This window comes from Camelina sativa, chromosome 16 (genome assembly GCF_000633955.1).
Source record: "Camelina sativa cultivar DH55 chromosome 16, Cs, whole genome shotgun sequence".
NCBI classification, from domain to species: Eukaryota; Viridiplantae; Streptophyta; class Magnoliopsida; order Brassicales; family Brassicaceae; genus Camelina; species Camelina sativa.
Genome location: NC_025700.1, coordinates 1407078 through 1430738, shown reverse-complemented (window position 1 = coordinate 1430738; position 23661 = coordinate 1407078). Strand labels below are relative to the sequence as shown.

The window sequence follows — 23661 nt, the reverse complement described above, 5'->3', positions numbered from 1 at the left end:
TAATAGCAAATTTTGATTGGATTAGTCCATAATTAAAATTAAAAATTAAAAACCCTTGGAAGAAAATATACCAATTTTTCTAAATAAATACATACATAAGCTCTCTAAAATTTTCGGAGTACAGTATGAATAAACAAAGATATTCATTCAGTTAAATACATCTCTCGTCTTTATCTTCTTCCTTCACGTAGCTCTTTTTGGAAGTCTCATCCCAAACCCACGCTTCAATTTCTCAATTCTGGAGGACCATCAACAACAACAAACCAACCAGATCACGTGTAAATTTTCTTGGGAAGAAAGAGTCAAAGCAACAACAAAGAAATAGTATTGTAATAAAAAGATGTCTTACGTTGGGGCAAGTTTCCCGAGGCAATCGAGCTCTTCACCGGTGTCTTCATCTATGACTCTACCCGTAATGTCAACAATGTAGGATCTATCTCTCTCTGGAGGAAGTCCTCTACCCGCAAGCAAGTCCAAATCTTTACGGTGAAGCTCTCTTCCGTTCACAAACACTCCCGTTGTTCCACCTGAGCAGTTCTCTGGCATTGTGTAATTCAGCTCTTCTATGAATGGCTGCAAACAAAACAAAACAAAACAAATGATTTTTACTTTTCATAACTTCTTAACTGTGACATGAAGCAATATCAAAAAATGCATGCAATTATTTACCGGTAATATTCCAAGACCTGGACCTCCCATTACTCCCCAGAATCCAGCTCTGTAATCATACCTAGAAATGTCCCCAAAGCTCATTAACAAAAAAAAAGAGTCATGAAGAAGATGATCATGGCATCTAAAAAAACTCAACAATATTTTACCAGTAGTTTCCTGGCTGAATGGCTCCGGCTTGCTTCTCTGCTTTTCTCAGCAGACGTTCTGTTAAAAGATGTCCATTTATAGAAACATTGCTTTTGTTCCCTTCATCATTCTGTATAGATTTTGTCAGATCCTTGAAGCTTTTCTTCACAATGCTCGCGAATCCGCTCTTCTTGGCTCTTTGCTGCTGATCTTTAGATACTCCACTGTTGTTATGATTCTGAGAGTAATCGTTGAAGTTAACTTCCATCTCACTTGCAAGTGAAACCTCTTTCATGGAGTTTTGTCTCATAGCCGTCGTCTTGCTCTGTGTGACCCTGTCGTGTTCTGAACGAGAGCTACGGCTGCCTGCTCCAGACCGGTCGTGATTGATCGATGAGTAATCAACGTAGTTATCGTGAAGAGGAGAATCTTGAGCTTGAGCTAGTGGCTTAGCTGTTAGACTGTCTGAGCTTAGCTCCCCCTCGGAAAGACTAGCGGAATGAGAATGAACGTGTTGCATATCTGTAGACGACTTGTCTGAAATCAATCCAGGAAGATCTCTTGGTTCATCATCCAACGAATGAAACACATAACCGAGAAGATCATAGTCATCGGAAGTGTAATCAGCAGCTACACGAGCTTCTCCTTGTCTCGTTGAAGCTGTGTTTGTTGACAGAACGAATTTGTTATTAACAACAGATAAATCTATCAAACATGAGCAAGCTCCGCATCTCACTTTCTGCTGTTTCTTTGTACCACCAGCCTCTGGTTTCTTTGGCAATTGTAGAAGCTCGAAGCAGTTCTGACAAGTTATAAATGGAGCACCACCAGCCAAAGGACGGATATGACGAGAGCCGCCTGGTAACACAACTCTAGGTGGACGTATCCGTGAAAGAGAGTCCATTTGAGTATCAGTGAAGTTACTAGGCCATCTGCCATGAGGCTGTAGACCACGAGAAGCGTAAGTTCTAGGATTATACGGTGGAGCAAAACCCATAACGCTCTCATGAGGATAAAAACCGGCGTTATAAGGTGCATCAGGGATCACTGGTGCTGAACCTCGCCAGTATTTATTCTCATAACAGTGGTAACAAGAGCAAGATGAGTTATGAAAAGGCCCGTTGTTTTGCTGCGGGTATGCGTCAAAAAGATCATGACTGTTGTTATTATTACCAACATATTGTCCCGAGTAGTAGGGATGAGATGGTTGCAGCGGATGAGGACCTCTTCCATGCATCTGGAACCTGTGAGGATCTCCAAAAGAGGGATGCATCAGACTATGAGGGACTTCACTACTGTTGTTGTTGTTGTAAGAGAATTGCGGTTCGGTGTGTTGATGGTAATAAGAAGGACCTCCAACAGCGTGATTACCCAAACTGTGAAACCTCATAGGAGGCCCCTTGTTCAACAACCCTGTGGAAGACAAAGACTCTTTAGGTTTCTCACCAGGCACATTGCAAGACTGAACAAGCTGTTCTTTGAGCTTTTCCAACTGTCTCAGAAGACCAGCTCGGTCTTGCTCGATTGCTTCATTGCTCTGATCTTTCAAATGTTTCTGGAACTCACGGACTGAATCTGGAAAGTAGTTGTTGGCTGATGAAGAAGAAGGGCCTTCATCACAAGGGTACTTCGAAGTGGTGGATAACCTGTTGATGACGACACTATCAGAATCACATCTCTTGGTTGTTCTTTTCCTAAACTGATCCAAACCCGAGTCTTGTCTCCCAGATTGAGATTTGGGATCATCTTTATCCACTAGTATAGATCTGTCACCTTCTCCTTTTGAAAAACAAGGATCAGTCTCAACAGCAAGTACTGGAACATTTTGCTGGTGTCTCAAAGAAGCAGCAGAAAGTGATGATGGAACAACATCAGAGTCATCAGATGAAGTTTCATCACTAGAATCCACAATGGCTTTCTCAGGGGAACTAGTGGAGTTAACTGAAACTGGTTTTTTGGCTCCATGTTCCACGGACTTGTCTGAAACAGAATCTGCTTCAGCTTCACGCTCCTTGATTTTGGCTGTATGTGAAAAAAAAAAAAACAAGTCTCTTTTAGAGTAAAGAAGCCACACTTAATAATAATTCGAATCAACCAAAAACCAGATTCAGAAGCTAATATAATAAAACCTCGGTCGTTATAAACAACAAAATCAAGAATTAAGTCTCTACACTCATTGTACCAAAAAGAGAGAGAGCATAACATTAACATACCACGAAGAACGGTGAAGCAGCCACCGCATTGGAAAAAGGGGGAATCTTTAGGCTCTGATAAGAGATTCTCACACTTGGGGCAACGAACTAGCCTTACTTTGGTAGACTCGGTCATTTATTATTATTTTATCAAATTAAACGAACCCAGAAAACGTTCTGATAAAAAGAAAAAATTATAACACAGAAATCAGAAAGAGAAGAAGACAACCCCAAAAGAAAGAAACGGAACAGATTTAGAAAAGAGAGAGAGAGAGAGAGAGAGAAAAAAACTGAAACCTTTGAGGCTCACTCAGAGCTATGTTTCTTGATTGGGTTTAGCTTCTGCTACTCGATCCCTTCTTGATTTTTCTCGGGAAAACCAAAACCAAACCGGAAGAAGAGAAAGAAAGAAAGTGGAATATATCTGTCTCTTTCTCTCTCTCTAGTTTATGTATATAGTTTTGGTTTAATACTTCTATCTCTCTCTCTCTCGTTGAGTTCGAAGTTTGGTCTTTTGTTGGGAGAAAATCTCTGGTCTTGTGTTTTATGCTTTTGTTTCTCTGCCAAAATTTCGCTCCTTTTCACACGGCACAGAGATACGCTAAAAGAAGAAGAAAAAAAATACATCTCTTGGAAAAGAAACGACGCCGTATTTATATTTTTTACCCCACTTACATTTATTGGAAACGTCGGCGTTTTTTACAGTGAGCGTTTACTACTTAAGTACCGTAATTGGGTTGTTTTCATTATTCCCTCTCTGATCTGAGTGAGCTGTGATGCAACCAACCACAGTGGTCAGATTCGTATATCAAAACTCCATATTTTTTTTTCTTGGTGCTAACGGCGACACTCTCAGTTCCGTCTGATTCTCTGCCGTTATTTTAGTGTTTATGCTGACGTGTAATTTTTTAATAGTTGCTTCGTTTGGATTTGATTGTATTTGTTACATGGTTTTTTTATACATTATCTTATTATTAGTGGGTTATTAATATGGATAAAAGACCAACAACAGCACCAATCAAGAATTTACTAAATTACAAAGAAAGTTTGAGAGTGGGGGAATTTAAAAACTTTTGCTTTTTGCTTTTACTTTTTATAACAACCATATATACTTACTTACTTACATAATAGTAATAGCTTTTCTTTATAGCTTCTATATATGTCAGCGAGCGACCACTGGTGTAAAAAAAGGGAAAGCAGGGTTTTGGCCTTTGTTAAAAGATGTGACAGACTAAAAAGATTAATATAGCATTCATAAACTACAAGAAAACAAAATAAAAATAAAATGAGATATGAAAAAAAAAAAAAAAAAAAAAAAAAGAGAGAGAGAAGAGAGGAATTATTCGTAAATTAAAGAAAAGGGTCAAAGAAGAAGACGAACGTTAAATTAAAAGTGGTCCAGGTGGAACCCAGTGCCACACCAAACGAGACCCAGCCCCATCGAAGCTTCACCACATTTTCTCGTGTGTTTCTTTTGACTGTTTTCTAACTCTCTTTTTTTTCTTCTTCTATGACTTTTACTTTAATATATTGGATCTTATCTTACTTACTACTAAGTACAGTACTAACCACATATGATTATATGAACAAAAAAAAGCAATTTTGGTGGAGCATTTTACAGACATGTGATATTCTTAATCCCTTTACTTTGATATTAAAACAATATTGCTTCTTTGGGTAATTAATATAAAACCTCTAAAATTTACCAAAATGTGGAGCCCCATTTAAAAGATCTCTGAAGTGGATGGAGAACCATGGAAACCAGCTTTTTTTAGACAACCAAATTGGTAATGGATTATGCAATAATAGCCTATGTTGGCCTATTTCGCATTTATTTTTACAATTTCTTGTGAATTCACTGTGATGTATTCCTTTTTTTTTTCTTTTCTTTCTTCAGCAGCCCTTGAACTCAATTATTACGATGTGAATTGGAGTGCGATAAATACCCCCTCGATGTTATTAATATAAGGGTGTTCACTGTTTTAAAATATACTATTGTACATTTTTTTATTTTGGCATCAGATAATACAATATGGTACGTCATATATACTGTATAGATGAACAGATGGAATTCCTAAGTTGTAACGATTAGATATAAAGAATCGAGCTTTTGAAGATGCTCGTTGAGATCTTTAAGCTTTAATACTACTTTTTTTTAGGAGAAAATTGGAAATAAAGGATCACTAAAAAAAAATTGTCCATCTACACATTTTTTTTTAAATGTTATTTTTACCTAAAATACCCATAGAAATTGAAAACCCCATATTTAATAAGTTTTAAAATGTGAAATATAGAAAAATGAGTAGATATACAATAATAGAGGTAATATTATTTTTTCAAAAAAAAAAAGTATAAGTTGTTTTTTTGATAGATAAAATTTGATATAAAAAATTTAGAAAACGTTTTCTGCTGTTCTGAAAATTTAAGATGATGTGTTCTAACATTTTGTACATGTTATACTAAATTCAGGAATAGTTTCTGTTCTAAATAGTTTAGTGGTCCGAAATTCTGAATTCTACAAAATTCAGAATTTGTATTCTACGGTTTACTCTATGTTCTAAACGTTTTAGTACAATCCTTCTACGATTTATTCTATGCTCTGAAAACGTTAGAATATGTTTTCTTCCTTTTACTCTATCTCTGAGAAAATTAGTAGATGTCTACTACGGAAAAGAAGAATGTATACACTGAAACTTTTAGAGACAACTAAATATAGAAAGTGAATCTTTAATAAAGGAAACTAAATATTTAGCTATGATTGTAGTTGATTGTTAGGATTTCGTTCTACGATAATTTAGAAAACGTTGTCTAAATGTTGTAGAAAATTTTAAAAGTGTTAAAACAGACCATAATCGATTAGTGTGCACTAGTTGATCCAGTCGAATTTGTTGATACATTGCTCATTTTTTTCTCACAATCGAACGAGAACTAGATCGATTTTAGGTTTCTTAAATTTGGGGATTTATGTGTTTCATTGTAAAGGATCGGATTTAGTACAAGATACACAATCGGTTAAGTTATTAATTTGAGATTAGCTCTTAACCCAAATTAAAAAAGTGGGTTTTATTAAAACAAATTAAAATTCGATTTCTTGGTTTGATAGACTTGGTTCTTGGTTTGATAGACTTGGTGAACAAATCATCGAAGACAAAGTTGTCTTTGGTAGATTTTTTTATGTTAAAAATGAAACAAAAGTCATACCATAGATTAAGTTAAAAATGAAACCAAAGTTATACAATGAGACGACAACTTTGGAGGGACATAGTTCCGATACTATGAGACGACAACTTTGGAGGGACATAGTTCTTCATTCCCTCAAGTAATAGTGGATCATTTGCAGCTTCCCATAGATCGACAACAATCTTCAAACGCGCTACTTTGATGTTCTCATGACAAGAATCACAATTGAATTGTCAAACTATATAAAGTACATTCATTGTTCATCCCGATTGATTCTGATTTTTCATCCATGTAGAAGCTAATCTTTGAAATGCATTTGACATGTGAAAAAAAAAGACAAACATATTACAATCAAAGAACCATGAAACCAAACATGATGATGATGCAACTAGTAAAGACAAAAATTCAAACCTCATTATACAACACATAAAATTCAGATTTGTCTAGTAATCATTCACACAACATAAAATCCAGACTTTTAAAACTTACGATATGGAGATGTCTCCGAAGGAATCAAAAATTGAGAAATTTAAAACTTACTCATCACCTTCACAATAATCCCTTCGAACAACCAGTAATCTTTACTATTCATCCTCTCCTTCTTATTCTCTTCCTCCTTCATCAAATCATCCAAAGCTGATATCTTCTCCTTCTCGCTCCTTCCCGAGTCCCCAATTCTCTTCCTCTTCCCAACCTTGTCATTCTCTTCATCCTCAAATACGATTTTCGAGCTCTCCACTCTCTCTTTACCCGTAGCAACCTGTTTAACCCCTCCACCAAGAGCAAACCCAACCTTAACTCCACTCTTCAACTTCAATTCTTCATCTTTCTTCATCTTCTTCTCATCATCATCAACATCATTATCCTCAACAACTTCTTTACCACTCCTTTCACCTTCACTACCACCCGCAACATTCTATTTCTCAGTAGCTCTCTCAATCTATCTATGAATCTCCCTCTCTTGTTTCTCCTCCTCAGCTAAATCACTCTTAACTCTCTTGTTCTTCAACCTCTCCTTAAACATAGTTTCTCAATCTCTATCAATATAAGTAATAAACCAACCTTTAGGAGTCTCTTCAACCTTACACTTACCCGTCTTTCAAAGATACTTGATGAACTTAGTCAACGTCGCCCACTCAGTCGAATTCATATGAACGTGGTGCCTATCGTTGATATACTCATTGTAGACAACAGTGGCGGCGATACGAGAGAAACGATGACTCCGCCGCATCAGATCGAGAAACGTCTACTCGAATTCCTCAGAGTAACCAACAACGATGCGAGTCGGATTCTGGCCAAAGACTTGCATCTGCCTCTGGTGAGATTCGCTCATACAATGACACTTGAATCTGTTCTCGTCTCGGCATTGTTTCTGACACAGTTGACAATACCATCGAAGCTTTTGGAGACCTTTGGCTTTGATTCGATTCGCAATCGCCTTTGAGGTTAGAAATCTTTCTTACCTATCGATTCTAACAAAGATTACGATCTTCTGAGAATTAAAATCTAGGGTTTTAGATAACCCAAATGATCAAATCAGATCGGGAGAGCAGAGAAGTCATCGGAAGGGATTGAAGAAGTTTCCAAATAAGAGGTTTATGTTTCCTATTTTGTTTTCTTATTTTTGTAAATAAATTAAAATTTTAAAATATATTTATATTTTCGTTTTTATGATTTTCAAAAATGAGAGTAAAACTGGGTTTCAATTATTATAAAACATATCTAACCAAACCTACAAAAATAAAGTGTATATGGACATTATTAAAAAATGTCCTTTATTTCCAATTTCCCCTTTCTTTAGAGGAAGCATATCATGTTGTAACGGCTAAAACTATAACTTAACAAGAAAAAGGTATATTGTAACGGGAAGCTTTAATTCTGTTCAAAAAATTGATCATACAGATGGGCCATAATTAAGAATAGCCCATAGACCAAATCACCAAATTACAAATTTACCAAGTTCCCAAAACAGTTGACCGAGTCAATCATTTGCATCATTGCATGTTAGTAGGCCTGTTAACGGAGCGGATATCCGGTTTTTTGAGATATCTGTATCCGTATCCGTATCCGTATCCGTATCCGTATCCGTATCCGTATCCGTTTTATCCGTAATTTGTTATCCGTATTCGTATCCAAAAATTTCGGATATCCGTTAAAAAATCGATTATCCGCGAATATCCGCGGATATCTGTAAATTTTTTTTTTTAAAAAATATACGTATTTTGGACTAAAATACAGCGTATTTGTATAAAATACCATGTATTTTGGACAAAAATACCGGATATCCGTATATAAATATCGGATATCCGTAAAAAACCGAATATCCGTTTTAAAATTTAGTATTATCCGTATATGTATCCGAATATAATACATGGTATCCGAGAAAAAACAGATATCCGTTATCCGTTTTGAAATTTAGCACTATCCGTATTCGTATCTGTATCCGTTTTATCCGATATTTCACTATTCGTATTTGTATCCGTTTGTCCGGATATCCGTTTTTTCGGAGCGGATTCGGATACAAATACGAATATCCGCGGATAACGGATAATAATCTCAGGCTACATGTTAGAATATTGTCTAAACATGAAAATTATACACATTGCTTCACATGTTTTGTCCTTTGTTATAATTCACTTATGTTTTTCTAACCAAGTTTCTCACATTTTTTCCTCTGACACTTCCTGTACTGTTAGCACTTAGCAGTTAGCATAAATGGCAATTGCCAAACGAATCCTATATGTATTATTCTATCGTTATATTTCCCAACGTAAACGTTGATTGCATGTTGATCCACGTTTCACTCTAACATGCCTATACGTTTCAGAGCTTCCAATATATGATATGAATCATATCATATGATGGTATTAAATCCACCAGTTACTACTGGATCAGTAAAGATGTATATCCCGTTTTACGTTACAGTTTATTCGATTAAATTTCAAATTAAAACATGAACATGTAATTATATCTTAAGAAAGAGCGAGCAAGATCTTTAGAAAAAAAGAGAGAGAAAGGAAAATCACATTTTCGAAGAACCAGATCTTGTTTGGAATCCTTATCCCAGAGAAGATCCGACAAAACAAATTCTTCTTCTTCTTCTTGTAATTATCGACGACGGCTTCGGCGTTTTTCGACCTCTTCATCCACCACTTGGTCTGAAAGACACCCCACAATAGTTTACTAGCCGTGGAATCAGAGGAGCAGCAGAGATCCACGACGGTGCTGGCCGCGCGATTCGACTTTTCCCCAAGATCGGACGGCGTTCGAGAACAAAACATTTTCCCGGTGCCGGCGAGAGAAGGGAGGGACATGAAATGGCGTTCGATGATGTGAGTAAGAGAGACGAGCTCGTAGGAATCATAGAGTGGACTCCCACAATCCCATAGTATACGATCGTTATGATCATCCTCGACAACCATAATATTCTTCGTTTTCTCTGTGGTAGTGTGTTTCATGAATGATGTGTGTGTTTCTCGATGTAGATTTCTGACAGCGAGTGTGTGTGTGTGTGTCTTTTTTTATGTAAAGGGTTTTAAGGTTTTTGTTTTCTTCCTCTAGTTTTTGTTTATCTTGGTCGTATGGTCTTATAGCATCCAAGCTGGCATGATTTGTTTCTGTTTATGACGTTTTGTCGACACTAGTAATAATCCGGAAAAGGAGAAATATATTCACAATATTTTAATCACGAATTTGTAACATGAAAATAAAAAGTTTCTTAAATTATCAATTTAATTACTTGATAAAAACATATACGGAAAATTTGTATAATCAATTTATCAATCCATGTCAGTTTTCAAAATATGTGAAATGTAAAGAAGAGGATTTATGCAAATATGGCTGAGTTTGAGGACCATAAATTAAACAAGGACCTTGAGGAGGTACCAAACATGTTTCTAAATGCGTTTAGAGGTCTCAGAATTCTAAATGCAGCTGAAACCAAGATTACTTGTCTACCTGAATCAGCTACATCCCTTTCGAAGCTTCACATGTTAATACTCAGAGAATGCAGAGAGCTCAGAGTTGTACCGTCGCTCAAAGAACTTGAAGAGCTCCAATTGTTGGATCTGAGTGAAACTGGTATTGAAGAGATTCCTCTTTGGTTGAATTCGGTAAATAGCCTTATGCATCTTTATCTACTAGGAATACTCACCAGGTTTTTGAAACTACAAACGTTGGACATGAGAAGTAAGGAACAAACCAGCATAGGCCAAGCAGCTATGGAAGAGTTATGGATACTTGGAAGCTTAAAAGCTGTTTTCATATGGGTTAAAGACTGCTGATTGTGTGTCTTAGATAAAGAAGTTACGGAATGTAGGTATTGTGTTGAAGGAGTTGACAACGGATACTGCCTTATCAATTAAGAATGGAGTTTACATTTAGATTCATGCACAAATCTAGTGCAACTAGTTAGACAAAAAAAAAATGATTATGGCTGAGTTTAGTTTATTTTTGTCAATCTAGCATTCATGCATATATCAATTTCAAGATCAAAAGAAAAGAAATATTTAGGTGAATGTTATTATTTATTTATTCCCTCCTCACCAGCTATATATTGTTCCTTTCTTGAAAATTGAATGGGCTGAAAAAATACAAAAAATGGACCGATGAAGGCCCAATAAGAGTAATCAGCACAGGTTAGCAGCTAGCTGGGAGAGTCGTTTCTTTAATTAGGCATGGTTTACTTTAGTATTAACACTCCTTAACCTAAGCCGAGTTCAGTCAGAGTCGAGTTAGTACTTAATTATTATCTTCTCCGCTGGGAAAAAGCTTTATGTAAAAATCCATTGATCGACTTTTAAAAAGGTATCCGCGCCAGAGAGAGAGAGATAGAGCCTAATTAAAATCTATTTCATTGCTTCCATCTTCTTCCTCTCGAAACCCTAGTTTTAACCCCCTTCCCTGCAACAACTTTCTTGACTAAGAGAGATGCCGAGGGAGATAATTACGCTTCAGGTTGGACAATGCGGGAACCAGATCGGGATGGAGTTTTGGAAACAGCTTTGCCTTGAGCACGGCATCAGTAAAGATGGTATCCTCGAGGACTTCGCTACTCAGGTCCCTCCCTTCTTCTCCTCAACCAATAGCTTCTCTCTTTTTTTTCTAATTGTTTACTTGATCTTTTAGGTCTTTTACAAGTCTGATTGCTTTTGAAATCGTTTCTAAAATTTCTATTAATCGAGAATTGAATACAATTGTTATCATCATAACTGATAAGTGTAGCTTTGTGGATTTGTGTGTAGGGAGGTGATAGAAAAGATGTGTTTTTTTACCAAGCGGATGACCAACACTATATCCCACGAGCTCTACTCATTGATTTGGAGCCTAGAGTCATCAATGGCATTCAGAATGGTGACTACCGTAACCTTTATAATCATGAGAATGTCTTCGTTGCTGACCATGGTGGTGGTGCTGGTAACAACTGGGCCAGTGGATATCACCAAGGGAAAGGTGTTGAAGAGGAGATCATGGACATGATTGATCGTGAAGCTGATGGAAGTGACAGCCTTGAGGGCTTTGTTCTTTGCCACTCTATTGCTGGCGGCACTGGCTCAGGTTTGGCTATAATCCCTATCTTTATTTAGCTTCCTTCATCCATGGTGGTCTCTATTCTGTTATACATTTGCTAAATGATTAGTGATGTTGCGGAATTTGGAATGTAGCCTTTATGAGTTTAATAACACTCTGATGTTTCTTTACATGAAGGTATGGGCTCTTATTTATTGGAGACTCTGAATGATCGCTATAGCAAGAAGTTGGTTCAGACATACAGTGTATTTCCCAATCAGATGGAAACGAGTGACGTTGTTGTCCAGCCCTACAACTCACTGTTAACCCTGAAGCGGCTTACGTTAAATGCTGATTGTGTTGTTGTCCTTGACAACACTGCATTGGGAAGAATAGCTGTGGAGCGTTTACATTTAACCAATCCTACCTTTGCTCAAACGAATTCTCTAGTCTCAACTGTTATGTCTGCTAGCACTACTACACTGCGCTATCCTGGATACATGAATAATGACTTGGTTGGCTTGCTTGCATCCTTGATCCCAACACCAAGGTGTCATTTCCTCATGACTGGATATACACCATTGACTGTTGAGCGCCAGGTTAGATATCTCAATTAGTGTAATAGCTTAGACCATCAATCATAAAATAAATTTTTATGTGAAGCTATTGTTCTTCTTGAACATGAATTCTACCTGTTATGTTTGGCATTTACAAAGCCAAAGTGTGCCTGCAATGTTTCATTTATTGATTTCCTGCTCTCTTAACTGAATTAATCTTGGCAGGCAAATGTCATTCGTAAAACTACTGTGCTGGATGTTATGAGAAGACTTCTACAGGTTAGCTGTCTGCTTTCTCCTAAATATTTTGGAAACGTGAATCAGATGTTCTTCTAACATTATTGTATTTGCAGACAAAAAATATCATGGTTTCGTCTTATGCTAGAAACAAAGAAGCTAGTCAGGCAAAATACATATCAATATTGAATATCATTCAAGGAGAAGTTGATCCCACTCAGGTACTTTTACCTAACTGTGACTTAATGAGGGAGGATGAATTGGTTTAATCTTTCTTTTTTATGTGATCGGCTGTGTTGTTTCACTATTTGATACTAGGTGCATGAGAGTTTGCAAAGGATACGAGAAAGAAAGCTTGTTAATTTCATTGAGTGGGGACCTGCAAGCATACAGGTTCTGACCGAATTACGTCTGCAGATTTGTTATCGCTTTTGGCTTGACCATGGACTTGCATCTCAACTTTTTAAATATCTTACTTTCAACAGGTTGCGCTTTCCAAGAAGTCCCCATATGTTCAAACTGCCCATAGGGTAATCTTATATCCACTCTATATATATCTGTATCTATCATAATGAGAGTTGGTACTCCTTACAAGTGATGTCATAAGCTGCTGGTTCCTGCTTTAGAAGATACAACAAAGACTCTTTTTTTGGTGGTGTATTTGATATTTCAGGTCAGTGGTCTTATGTTAGCAAGCCACACTAGTATCAGGCACCTATTCAGCAAATGTTTGAGCCAATATGATAAATTGAGGAAGAAGCAAGCTTTTCTTGACAATTACCGAAAGTTTCCCATGTTTGCTGTAAGTTGACAAGCTCAAATATATTGCTTTCGTTTGGCTGATGTTTAGTGCAACTTACACAGCTTTGACAGTTAAATAGTGAAATGATCATGAGAATCTACATGTTGTTATGGGCAGGACAATGATCTTTCAGAGTTTGATGAACCAAGGGACATAATTGAGAGTTTGGTAGATGAGTACAAGGCCTGTGAGTCACCAGATTACATCAAATGGGGAATGGAGGTATAAGCTCTTCCCATCTATAGTTTCACTTGTGTACAAACTTGAAATGATAACTGTATCTGCTTCTCTCTCCCAGGACCCTGAACAGCTTATGACTGGTGAAGGCAATGCTTCAGGAGTTGTTGATCCTAAGTTGGCGTTCTGAAACTTTTGACTATAAATAAATAGAAAACCAGAGTAAGTCATATGATGATGTGTCACTTTTGACTGAGATTTTTCAGGTCATCATAGGTTTTTACTTTATAATGAATGGGTTTTGGTAGGAGCAGTAGTAAGTGTTTGCACGTAAACCTTGAATAGTGGTATGATGTGGATGAGTTTCAATCTATGAGATGAATGTGTGCTTCTGGGTATTTTCTTGATGGAGGAGAGCACGTAAAGTTGAGCAGGAATCTAGAATCTTGAATTGTATCTTTTGTTTTTTTTATGGGTGTTTTAGTGTTCATTTGATCAACTCATGTTCTTCATGTGTGATGATGCTAGGGTCAAAAGATTCAGATAACAAAAAGCATCTTGTGTTGTGTTGTGTTTGATGAAGGAATGGGTTGAATGGCTTCTGTTTTCTCTGTACATATGCTAATCTAAAACTCATTATTGTGTGTTGTTGATTACTTGACGGGTTTGGTGCAATCATCTTTATGCCATGTGATTGGTCCACCATCTTTTGACCATTATACGACGCCGTTCTTGAAGCAAATCAAACTTGACTAACTTAGAAAAACAAATTCTTGGAATCCAATGCAAATTGAATTATACACTAAATAATTTTAAAAAGTTGTGGACCCACAGAGTGAGTTTAGTTTCGAGAAAGCATGTTACTCTACTAAACTTATTTAGGCAGCTCTAATGATATTGATGAGAACTAAATTAATAAATAATGTTGACAAAACCTCGTTTTAAACGGGCACCTTAACCAATCCGACATCCACTGCGATTGATCTCTGACCTTGTTTGAGGTGCATGGGATTTTTATACAAAATCCGACGATGGACCTAAAACCCTATTGGATTAACAATAATTAATTACTAGCCGTTACATTACATATATTTCACTCAAATAAGTTTTTGCATAATTACATCCTCTTATACATTACTAAAAAGTAAAAAGTAAAAACCAAAAAAAAAATAAAGGAACACAACTTGGCTTACTAATAGTCTGTAAGGGCAATGTCCACCGAAAAATCCCAAATTATTTAAATTTTGTCGATTTTGTATAAAGTAAAAGAACTGAAAAGACGAATCTCATCACATGGTGGCCGATCACTCTTCACTGGTAAATAGTAGTATATAACTACCTAACTATTCCCCGACCGTCAAAAAAAAAAAAACTACCTAACTATTCCCCATTCCAATGTTTTTTCTGGTGGCTACCTATATAAAACATAATATTTTCTTAGTAGTACCATATACAAAATTTAGTGTTTGAATGATAATTGCGGTCAGGGCGGCCAAAGCCATTTGCGATCTGAACCGTTCCATTTTTAAAGTGGATTACAGATCGCTGCGGACCAACTTTATTTGTATGCAAAAGTGGTCCGTAGTTGGTCCGCTGTGGTTTTATCTCTGTTTTATTTAGACCGCACTACTACAGACTACATTTGCCAAAATGGTAAATAAAAAGTGGTCCAGTCAGCAGACGGATTTGTTCGCCCCAACCGCTGTAACCATTCACACTCTTAGTGAAATATGTGAAGAGTGAAACATAATCTAGACTACTAGCATGAGAACAAACAAAAAAAATGGCTTGGATTGGTTATATAGATTATCTTATTAATTAAAGCGTGTTATAGACGTATAAAAGTATCCACGAAAAAACAAAAAAAAAAGGACTTCAAATGGGAGATGCACATATGGCAAACCTTAAAACGCCGATACTAGTATTCGTATGTCAAAAAGCTAGCATGATTCCTCTTTTCTAAACCAAAATTTCGAAACACATGTTAACTTTTTGAAATAGTAAAAACGAAATCTACATCTGTTTAATAAAAAGCTAAAGAACCAGCACATACTCAAACGCGTAATGATTATGTAAAATTTAGGAAAGCCTTAACCTTGTTGATTACTATCAAAATTTATTTGGAAAGACGTGTTAATGGATAATAAAGCCACATAACTAACTTTGTTTACACTGGTAAACTAGTGATTTGCTTGTCAATTTCGACTTATTAACAATCTACAAAGACATAAAATAATAATAATCGTAAGCGATTAGGATTAGACACCATCGAATCTTCTAATACACGAAATTTCGAAACTTTATCAAAAAGATGATGAAACACGAAGCATCCACGAAGAAAAAAAAAGGTCAATTTGGAAAATTCAAACCAAAGGAAAAAAAGAAAAAGAAAAACGGACACGTGTCGTTAACATGAACAAAATTCTCTAGAGTGGAGAGAACCGGCCACAACCGGTAAACCAGTGGAATAATATTACAGTATTTGTCCTATAAAACCGCGTGATTAGTTCCGTCTCTCTTCTTCTTCGTGTCTCGTTCGTCTCATCTCTCTCTCTCTCTCTAGTTCGCCCGCCGGAGCCTTTCTCGCTACTGGATATTTCATTCATTCATTCAATCAGATTCCTCTCTCTCTCTTTCGATGGCGTCGTCGAAGAACTCCGTTATCGTTGTGGCTTTATTAATCGCTTTCGTTTTCGCCGTCATCTCACCCTTCGCCGGTGCTCAATCCTTAGCTCCTGCTCCTTCTCCCACAAGCGACGGTAAGCTTTTCCGATCTCTCTCTCTCTCTCTCTCTCTCCCTCTTTCCAGATCTGAATGTCAAAATTTTATGATTCCTCCTAAATTTTTCACATTTTCCATTCAGAATCTAATCAATTGATAAATCTAATGAGAGTGATGGGGGTATTTTGATTTTTCAGGAACATCGATTGATCAAGGGATAGCGTATTTGCTAATGGTGCTGGCGCTTCTTCTGACTTATCTCATCCATCCTCTTGATGCTTCTTCTTCTTCCTCCTTCTTCTGACTGATCTAATTTGTAATGGAGAGACTGTTTCTGTTTCTGAGCTTCTTCATCTTTTACTGTGTTTTCAGTAAATTAGAGAAATTAGAGATATGTCTTCTTTTTATTTTATTTTTTAGATTTACCCTTAAAGATTTTTTTAAATTAATTTCATGTTCCTTATAAAGTTCGTTTATTGTAGAAGTACCCCTTTTATTTATTTATGTTTATTGTTAATGCTACAAATAACGTTCCAATTACAAAAGTTCTTTTTGCTCTTGTTTTTACCAAAGTTTCATAGGGATTAGTGTAAAACTCGACGATATATATAAGTAACACTTCAGTTTCGTTTGTAATTAATACGTTTCATGGGTCTCTGTTATTTACATAGTTCCATACTTTTTACATCACTCTCTATATTTTTTTTTGTTTATTAATCATATAACGTTCACACTAATTTTGTTATTTTGATAAGTTTACAATACTTCTTTCTTTGAGTATCACAAACTAACGCGCCTCAGATTGCCAAAAGTCTAGAATATGACAACAACTACTCGCCAAGTACAATATGCGCGTGTGATTAGTAAAAAAACACGCCTTTTATAAATCCCACGCGCATCACTGATGCCGCGTTGGTTGTGATATGGGCCTCATATAGGGGGGACAAGCCTTTTTGTTGTTAAAATCAGCCCATTTATAAGCCTCACTGACATTAAGAAGAGCACTGGTCAATAAAATGTGATAGGAACACTTGTGTTTTAAAAGGGTTTGAGACCAAACCTAAAACACCCCAAAACAAACGTTTAGTTGTGTTTTCTTATGTCGGATACCAGATGAAGGTTCTAATTATAGTTATTGTAGATACCTCTGCTGACTTTTTAAGCCAAGATTTTCTTAATATCTAGTTAATTTGGTGGTGTATTTTCTAACATTTTAGCTATTGAGATAAATGATTTCCACTTCAAAAAAGAGTGAAGAAGACCAACCTAGCACCATTGTTCATTCTTTATAGCTAGTCTTTAATATTGACCCGATTTCAAACATTTGAATCTAGAGAGAGATGTTTTATTGCATATTCCCTCTGTCTCACAAAAATTGATGTTTTGACACTTTCACACATATTAAGAAAAATTTTAGTTTTTATTTGTAAATTAATTTATAATTACTTTTTGGTAGAGAGAGAAAATATAAACTAATAACAATTCAAAATTTTAAATATTTTCAATGATTACTTTTCGAAATTTACAAAATATCAATCTTTGTGAGACAAAAAAATATCCCAAAACATCAATCATTTGTGAGAGATAGAGGAAGTATTATTTTACCTAAAAAGAATGAAAGAACTAAAAACAAGATTGGAATAAACTGTATGAACCTTTGTAAAGGCGTCTTGAGAGGGTTGAAATATCTTACTGGGACCCGAAGCAGATTAGATTTTGTGGCCAGTGGCCAACTTGCTTCACCCTCTCCAATCTCTTGTGGCCCAATATTTGTATTTGACCAATTCGTGTGCACTATATATATGGGCTTAGTAGAAGACCCACTTTTACCTTTTATATTATTACCTCGTTTAATATTTGTTACAAACTTCTAAAGAGTTTTGATTAGGACTTTTAAGTTCTGAATCTGATCTAACCAAACTAGTTCGACGTAAACGGTCCTAATTAGATTAAGTTTAGAATTTTAACGATCTCTCTCGGGCAAAAATGCAAAATATATCCCCAATATATATTATCCACCCAGTTTGAATTGAAACATAAATTTGGCTGAAATTTGAAATTTTATTTTCTTGAATCATGTTCCTTTTATCAAATGGTCGGTTCAAGCTGCAGGCATTAAATGCTCGGATGTTTAATGCTCGTATCATAGGGTTAAATTTAAGTGGTTTAAAAGATGATTTCGGTCTGAGTTGTAGAGTGTTATCTATCTCATCGTGGTTAAAAAATACAATGGTTTCTCGATCAGGTAGCGTTGGATCCGCTAGTGTTTTAGGGCGATACTAGATCGAACCATTGTATTTGGTCAAATTCTATGGAGGGGAATATTATGTATCTTGAATTTGGATGTATTCCTTTGGTTAATAAAGAGTTGAAGTTGAGCCAAAAATAAAAATAAAATGCTCGGATGTTTTACATGTGTGTTGCAAGTGGTTTTGAGTATGTGAATCTCTAGGTTTTGTCTTTGTGCATCTTCTTTGGGATTCCACGGCACGCAAGTCTACTGGGGTAAATCATATTCATCGACTCTAACCACATATAAATGAATTTGCCAAAAATAGGTTCATACATTCGATACTAAATTCACTATGGATACTATCATAATACCAACTACAGTACATTTTTTTATTTTATTGATGTGCTTTATAAATATCTCATCTTCCTCTTTTTGTTGCGGTCAGTACTTTTTACTTAGAGTAACTCTTTAACATCATCATTTCTATCATAAGAAAATACACGTCTCTGTTATTTTCTCTTCACACCATATGTATAAATAAAGGTATGAGTAAAAAACATGAATGTGACCATGAAGCTTCTGAATGAAAGTGAATTCCCACTCAAGAAGCTAAACTATGGGGTCCAATTTCCAAATGCTGCAAAAGATTGAAAATATCGAATTGGTCAAATATTGACCTTGAAAATTAAAGACCAAACTATTTGTGTTACTCTTTTAGCTTTTTTTGTTGTTGATTTATTATATAGCGTGAGGAGATATTTTATTTCAAATAATATTTTGCTAATTAGTGGGGGGCAAAAGTGTGTTAACTATAGAAACGAAAATAGAGTGAAAAAGACAAGGAATAAGAGATAATGTCGTGAGGAGTTTTATATTTATTTGGAATACTCACGTGTCTAGATAATCCACTTCTTTAAATCATGCCATTTAGTTTTTGCTTTTTGAAGGGGCCAAATCATGTCACTTCCGCTCTCATGTATACAAATAACCGGCAGTGTTAAGATGAGTAATGACCGGTTTTAGTGTATGTAGTAAAGGGGGTGTCAAGAACCTTACAGAAACAAAACTTGGATCTCAATTTCGTTTTGAAGTAGTATGTACTCTCAGTTGGCCTTATACATCCACTACATACACTTGTAATGGTTCTTATATATTGAAGTAAAGATTGATAAAAACGGCCATGAACCATAGATATATAGACAAATGTCCCAACAACTGGATGGACCATGGTACAAAACAGAAAACAGCCATTTAATTAGAAGACAACACACTTCGTCCTTAAAAATTGATGTATACCAAACTCTATTGTCTTTCTGTACGTCCAAAATTGATGTATGCAAAATGTGTTTATTGTATCTTCTTATTGAATATGAAAAAAGGGTAGAAGTAGTAGTACTTGGTTATCTTTTATGTTGAATTCGAAAACGTCAAGGATGTTTTTTTTTAATGAGTGGAGACATAATTGGTAGGGTTAATATAGGATTCAATGGTTTGGTTCTTCACATGAATGGGGTTTGTTACTTAAGTGGAAGAAAGCAACAGCAGACACGAGAACATGTCTCTCGGTGATACCTTGAATCTTCACTTCACACCACACCCACTCAAATCGATCTATGAGGATAAAATCAGATGACATCAGGTAACCGTTGACCATATAAAATACGTAATTTTAGTTTAGTCTTTTGTTTGAATTTTTTTTTTTTTGGTAGAGTTTAATCTTTTGTTTGATTAAGACAAGGGTTCCATTACTTACATGTTAAATTGCTTTTTCTCATCATTAGTAAATTAATACAAATCACAAAATATGATTATATGATGTCATACAATAGTTAGATTATGACAATTTTTTGGCATTTACAATACTTTTTTTGGCAATTATAATTGAATTTTATGTATTGAAATAATAATTTTTAAAAATGCATCAAAGACTTGTCATTTGTGGTCACATATAATCAAAGTAGAAGAGAAATTCATACGAATAAATTTACATTTAAAACAAAAAAAATATTAATAAGAGACATAGAAACACATTTATATACTGTTTCCTACCATTGAGACAAATCTCAGGGAGAGGAAACCAAATGCTAACGAAGCTGTTGTTATCTTCATAAACACGAGTCGACTAAACATTTTACTCTGAAGTATCTTAACTAAAGATATTTACCCACAAATTAATTAAAAACCAAACTTCCTCTTTTGTCTTTTTTGGCGCTTCAGTTGATCTGAACTGTCCATGTCATTCAGACAAAAAGGTATCCGACGGTCTAGATGCATCCACGTCATGATCACCCCAAACAAAAAAAAATCTCCCAAGAAGTTGAGAAAACATATCGTCTTCCCAAAGTTTGGATTCTTTAGGTTTAATCTCGAGAGTGATGATGGTCGAAGAAATTATCAACATCCCATGACGAAGACTCGAAATCTTCTTCGATCAATCTGAAGGAGAAATCTTCAGATTCTTCGTTTCCTTCTTTTTTCCAATACTCTGTGTTTAGCGGTAACAACGGTGATTGGATTTTGAGTTCTTCATCATCGAGAAACAAAAGGTCAGGGGCAGTTTCGGAATCCCATAAATAGTCGTCGGCGAGAGATAGATCCGGTAACGGAAACGGATCCGGGAACCACGGTTCTGATTTCACCAAAGCAGTCGGAGATAGCTCGATCGGTTCAATCTCAATCTCATGCTCTGTTCTGTACTCTGTTTCCTCGTTGGCGTTGAATCTGAGAACAGAGGTCGGAGAATGGAGGGTCTGGCGAGAGTCTTTCCCTGAATCGCAAACGTAAACCGTATCGAGATCGATGGGAGGCGTCGGCGGTTTCGGCGGCGGCGGAGACGGAGGAGGGGTTAGGAAATTAGTCAGTGCGTTATGTCCTCTCATTTGAATCGCGGCACGATCGTAAGCCACAGCAGCTTCCTCCGCCGTGACAAAAGTACCTAACCAAACCCTAGTACGGCTCGACGGATCTCTGATCTCCGCCGCGAATTTCCCCCACTTCCTCTGTCTAACGCCTCTGTACTTTTTAGGCTTCACCGACGACGATGACACGTCATCAACCACGGCTTTCTCCGCCTTGAGCTTAGCTTTCCTCGCCGTCGTCACGGCGAAGGCGGCGGAGGAGGAGGATGATTCGCCTTTGCAGAACCTAATCTCCTCGACGTATCTCTTCACCGTGACGTTGTCTTCGTCTTCGCCAGATGATGAGTCGGTAGCGAAAGGGTCAGTAACAGCGATACGAACCAGCCGTGGTGAGTCCTCACTCTGCTTAGCTACTACGGTTGTGACCGTACGATGCTCTGAGAACTTGACTCTTCTCGTTCGTCTCTCCATCTAGAGAGAGAGAGAGAGAGAGAGAGAGTTAAAAAAGAGAGTTTTTTTTTTTTTTACACAGTATTGAGAATTGAGAGAGAGATAAGTATAAAAGAAACGAGAGAGAGAAGAGTCAAAAAGGCTAACGAAGTATCGCCGTTTTTTTTTTTTTTTTTTGGTCAAGTATCGCCGTTTCTGAGGAACGTTCTTGTTTTAAATACTACCACAGTCATTTTAGCTTTTTATGGAGATTTCTTGATTTAAATTTGCGATTATATTAACTGCTTATATTTACTACTGTGTCTTTTTAGTTTGACTAGTATAATAACTGTTACAGAGAGAAATTGATGCGTGTTCTAACCGGTTTAACACTATTCTCATATCAAATGATTTTGATTCAATCAAACCGCATTTCAGAATTGTCATTATAGCTGCTTAAATGATTCGGTTTATAAACCGGTTGGTTGAACCGGAGTTTAGAATTGGGAGTTTGTAAAAAGAAAAGGAAGAGGAGGGATTAATGAGGCGGTTTCGTGGATCCAAAACGGCTTTCCGCATCGCAGATTGAGACGTTAGATTAGTGACACGTGGTAGTTACCGTACCGAAAGCAGAGCCAATTGTCCTATTCTATAGCTTGGTCTCCAAGCAACTTTTTTTTATCTAACCCCACGCGCTCTCTCTAGTGTTCGTATGTCTCACGCGTTACTCTGTGGGCCCTTCTCATGCAAGATTGGTCACGAGTATGTGTCACTTCGCATTGACCCAATTTTTTGGACAATTATTTTTATTACCAGGTTTTAAATTTGGTAATGAATCTAGTGGTGATGTGTTTTGAATGAGTGATAATTATATCTCGTCTTTATTATTTTAAAAGTCGATGTATAGGGAAATTATGATCTTTTGCTTGGACCCCGAGTCTCTTATCAGAAACTTTTATTACAAAAAAAGAAAAACTAGAAGAAAAAAAGGTAACTAAATACTTAGATTTTTCTATAATAAATGGTTGCGCTTTTTGACTATGATTGGTCCCAAAAAACAATACTAATTGTTTTTTTTTACTAAGTATAGTTTTAATTAAATTCGATAAGATTCTACGATACATGTAATTTTAAGGCGTTGTGTATACTTTTACATGAGATTAATTTACTCTTGTTAAAAGTTAAACCGTATAAAAATACAGTATATGTATATAATAACGCGCGGATGATTATATGCATTGTATTGTATGTAACATTATTAAATCTTTTCACATTTTTACAAAAAAAAACATTATTAAATCGCATGACATTCGTTAGGAGTTAGGACCATAGTCGTCCTAGGTACTAGTTACTAGGTTAGAGAGTGGTCTCTCTTACATTGTCTACAAGACTACAACTTGTTATTTTCTTCTTCTATTATCTGTCTAATATTTGATACAATCAAAACATACATATTCATAAGAGACCCCAAACAAACAAAAAAGAAAACCTTAGTAAATGATTCCATCATCTCTACCGTCACGAACCCGTCATGTTAATATAGATTACTTTGCATTTCATTTGTCGGCATTGCACACGTAAGTCCCCGACACGTTGATACTACTATCAATATTTTTGTATTAGAAATTTATCAAGATACTTAATACACAAACAAAATAAAAACAGAGTCAACTGGTAACCATTAGAAGAACGAAAAGAAAAAAAAGAATAAAAAGAACAATACAAAACAGAATAAACAGTTTTCGAGGAATGATAAGAAAATTTGCAGAGAAAAAAAATATTAAATAGTAACCAAACAATAAAAATGCATTTTAAAATATATTAAATATTAAATAAATCAAAATTCAATAATATACTAATACTACTTTCAATGTATATATAATAAATTTTACATTTGATTTTAAAATAAAATTTTAGATATGTCATATTAAATATTAATAATTAATATTAACCTACAGTAAAATTTTAA

General features: G+C 35.8%; 4 protein-coding genes and 2 pseudogenes across 5 annotated transcripts; 2 read left to right on the top strand and 4 right to left on the bottom strand.

Moving 5' to 3' along the window:
* On the bottom strand, positions 22 to 3603 carry LOC104749223 (protein ENHANCED DISEASE RESISTANCE 4-like). The gene is made up of 6 exons (XM_010470813.2): positions 3288 to 3603; positions 3012 to 3167; positions 819 to 2820; positions 670 to 730; positions 350 to 573; positions 22 to 238 (listed from the first exon to the last, which is right to left on the bottom strand). The coding sequence occupies exons 2-6, from the start codon at positions 3124 to 3126 to the stop codon at positions 184 to 186; spliced, it is 2457 nt and encodes an 818-aa protein (XP_010469115.1). The 5' UTR covers positions 3127 to 3167; positions 3288 to 3603; the 3' UTR covers positions 22 to 183.
* On the bottom strand, positions 6462 to 8081 carry LOC104753225 (annotated as a pseudogene).
* On the bottom strand, positions 8947 to 9738 carry LOC104749224 (annotated as a pseudogene).
* LOC104749225 (tubulin gamma-1 chain-like) lies at positions 10894 to 14087 on the top strand. 2 transcript variants are annotated; one of them, XM_010470815.2, is made up of 11 exons: positions 10894 to 11228; positions 11414 to 11726; positions 11877 to 12277; positions 12461 to 12514; positions 12589 to 12693; positions 12791 to 12865; positions 12958 to 13002; positions 13146 to 13274; positions 13392 to 13496; positions 13573 to 13673; positions 13760 to 14087. In XM_010470815.2, the coding sequence occupies exons 1-10, from the start codon at positions 11100 to 11102 to the stop codon at positions 13639 to 13641; spliced, it is 1425 nt and encodes a 474-aa protein (XP_010469117.1). In that variant the 5' UTR covers positions 10894 to 11099; the 3' UTR covers positions 13642 to 13673; positions 13760 to 14087. The 2 variants fall into 2 exon arrangements, with proteins under 2 accessions (XP_010469117.1, XP_010469116.1); XM_010470814.2 differs by having other exon boundaries at positions 13573 to 14087.
* LOC104749214 (arabinogalactan peptide 20) lies at positions 15972 to 16730 on the top strand. The gene is made up of 2 exons (XM_010470805.1): positions 15972 to 16210; positions 16370 to 16730. The coding sequence occupies exons 1-2, from the start codon at positions 16090 to 16092 to the stop codon at positions 16474 to 16476; spliced, it is 228 nt and encodes a 75-aa protein (XP_010469107.1). The 5' UTR covers positions 15972 to 16089; the 3' UTR covers positions 16477 to 16730.
* LOC104749213 (ethylene-responsive transcription factor CRF6-like) lies at positions 20362 to 21899 on the bottom strand. Its single transcript, XM_010470804.2, has one exon. It carries the CDS (start codon positions 21732 to 21734, stop codon positions 20766 to 20768), a length of 969 nt encoding a protein of 322 aa, XP_010469106.1. The 5' UTR covers positions 21735 to 21899; the 3' UTR covers positions 20362 to 20765.

What these genes read in the sequence shown, in the direction of transcription:
- LOC104749223 (XM_010470813.2), bottom strand. Translation starts at nt 3,126, where the DNA reads ATGACCGAGTCTACCAAAGTAAGGCTAGTTCGTTGCCCCAAGTGTGAG. An exon ending in ATTCAGCCAGGAAACTACTG is followed by an intron (nt 731 to 818) that starts GTAAAATATTGT and finishes GGACATTTCTAG; the next exon opens with GTATGATTACAGAGCTGGAT. An exon ending in CAGGTCTTGGAATATTACCG is followed by an intron (nt 574 to 669) that starts GTAAATAATTGC and finishes TTTTGTTTGCAG; the next exon opens with CCATTCATAGAAGAGCTGAA.
- LOC104749225 (XM_010470815.2), top strand. Translation starts at nt 11,100, where the DNA reads ATGCCGAGGGAGATAATTACGCTTCAGGTTGGACAATGCGGGAACCAG. An exon ending in GAGAAGTTGATCCCACTCAG is followed by an intron (nt 12,694 to 12,790) that starts GTACTTTTACCT and finishes ATTTGATACTAG; the next exon opens with GTGCATGAGAGTTTGCAAAG. An exon ending in GAAAGTTTCCCATGTTTGCT is followed by an intron (nt 13,275 to 13,391) that starts GTAAGTTGACAA and finishes TGTTATGGGCAG; the next exon opens with GACAATGATCTTTCAGAGTT.
- LOC104749214 (XM_010470805.1), top strand. Translation starts at nt 16,090, where the DNA reads ATGGCGTCGTCGAAGAACTCCGTTATCGTTGTGGCTTTATTAATCGCT. An exon ending in TCCTTCTCCCACAAGCGACG is followed by an intron (nt 16,211 to 16,369) that starts GTAAGCTTTTCC and finishes TTGATTTTTCAG; the next exon opens with GAACATCGATTGATCAAGGG.
- LOC104749213 (XM_010470804.2), bottom strand. Translation starts at nt 21,734, where the DNA reads ATGGAGAGACGAACGAGAAGAGTCAAGTTCTCAGAGCATCGTACGGTC.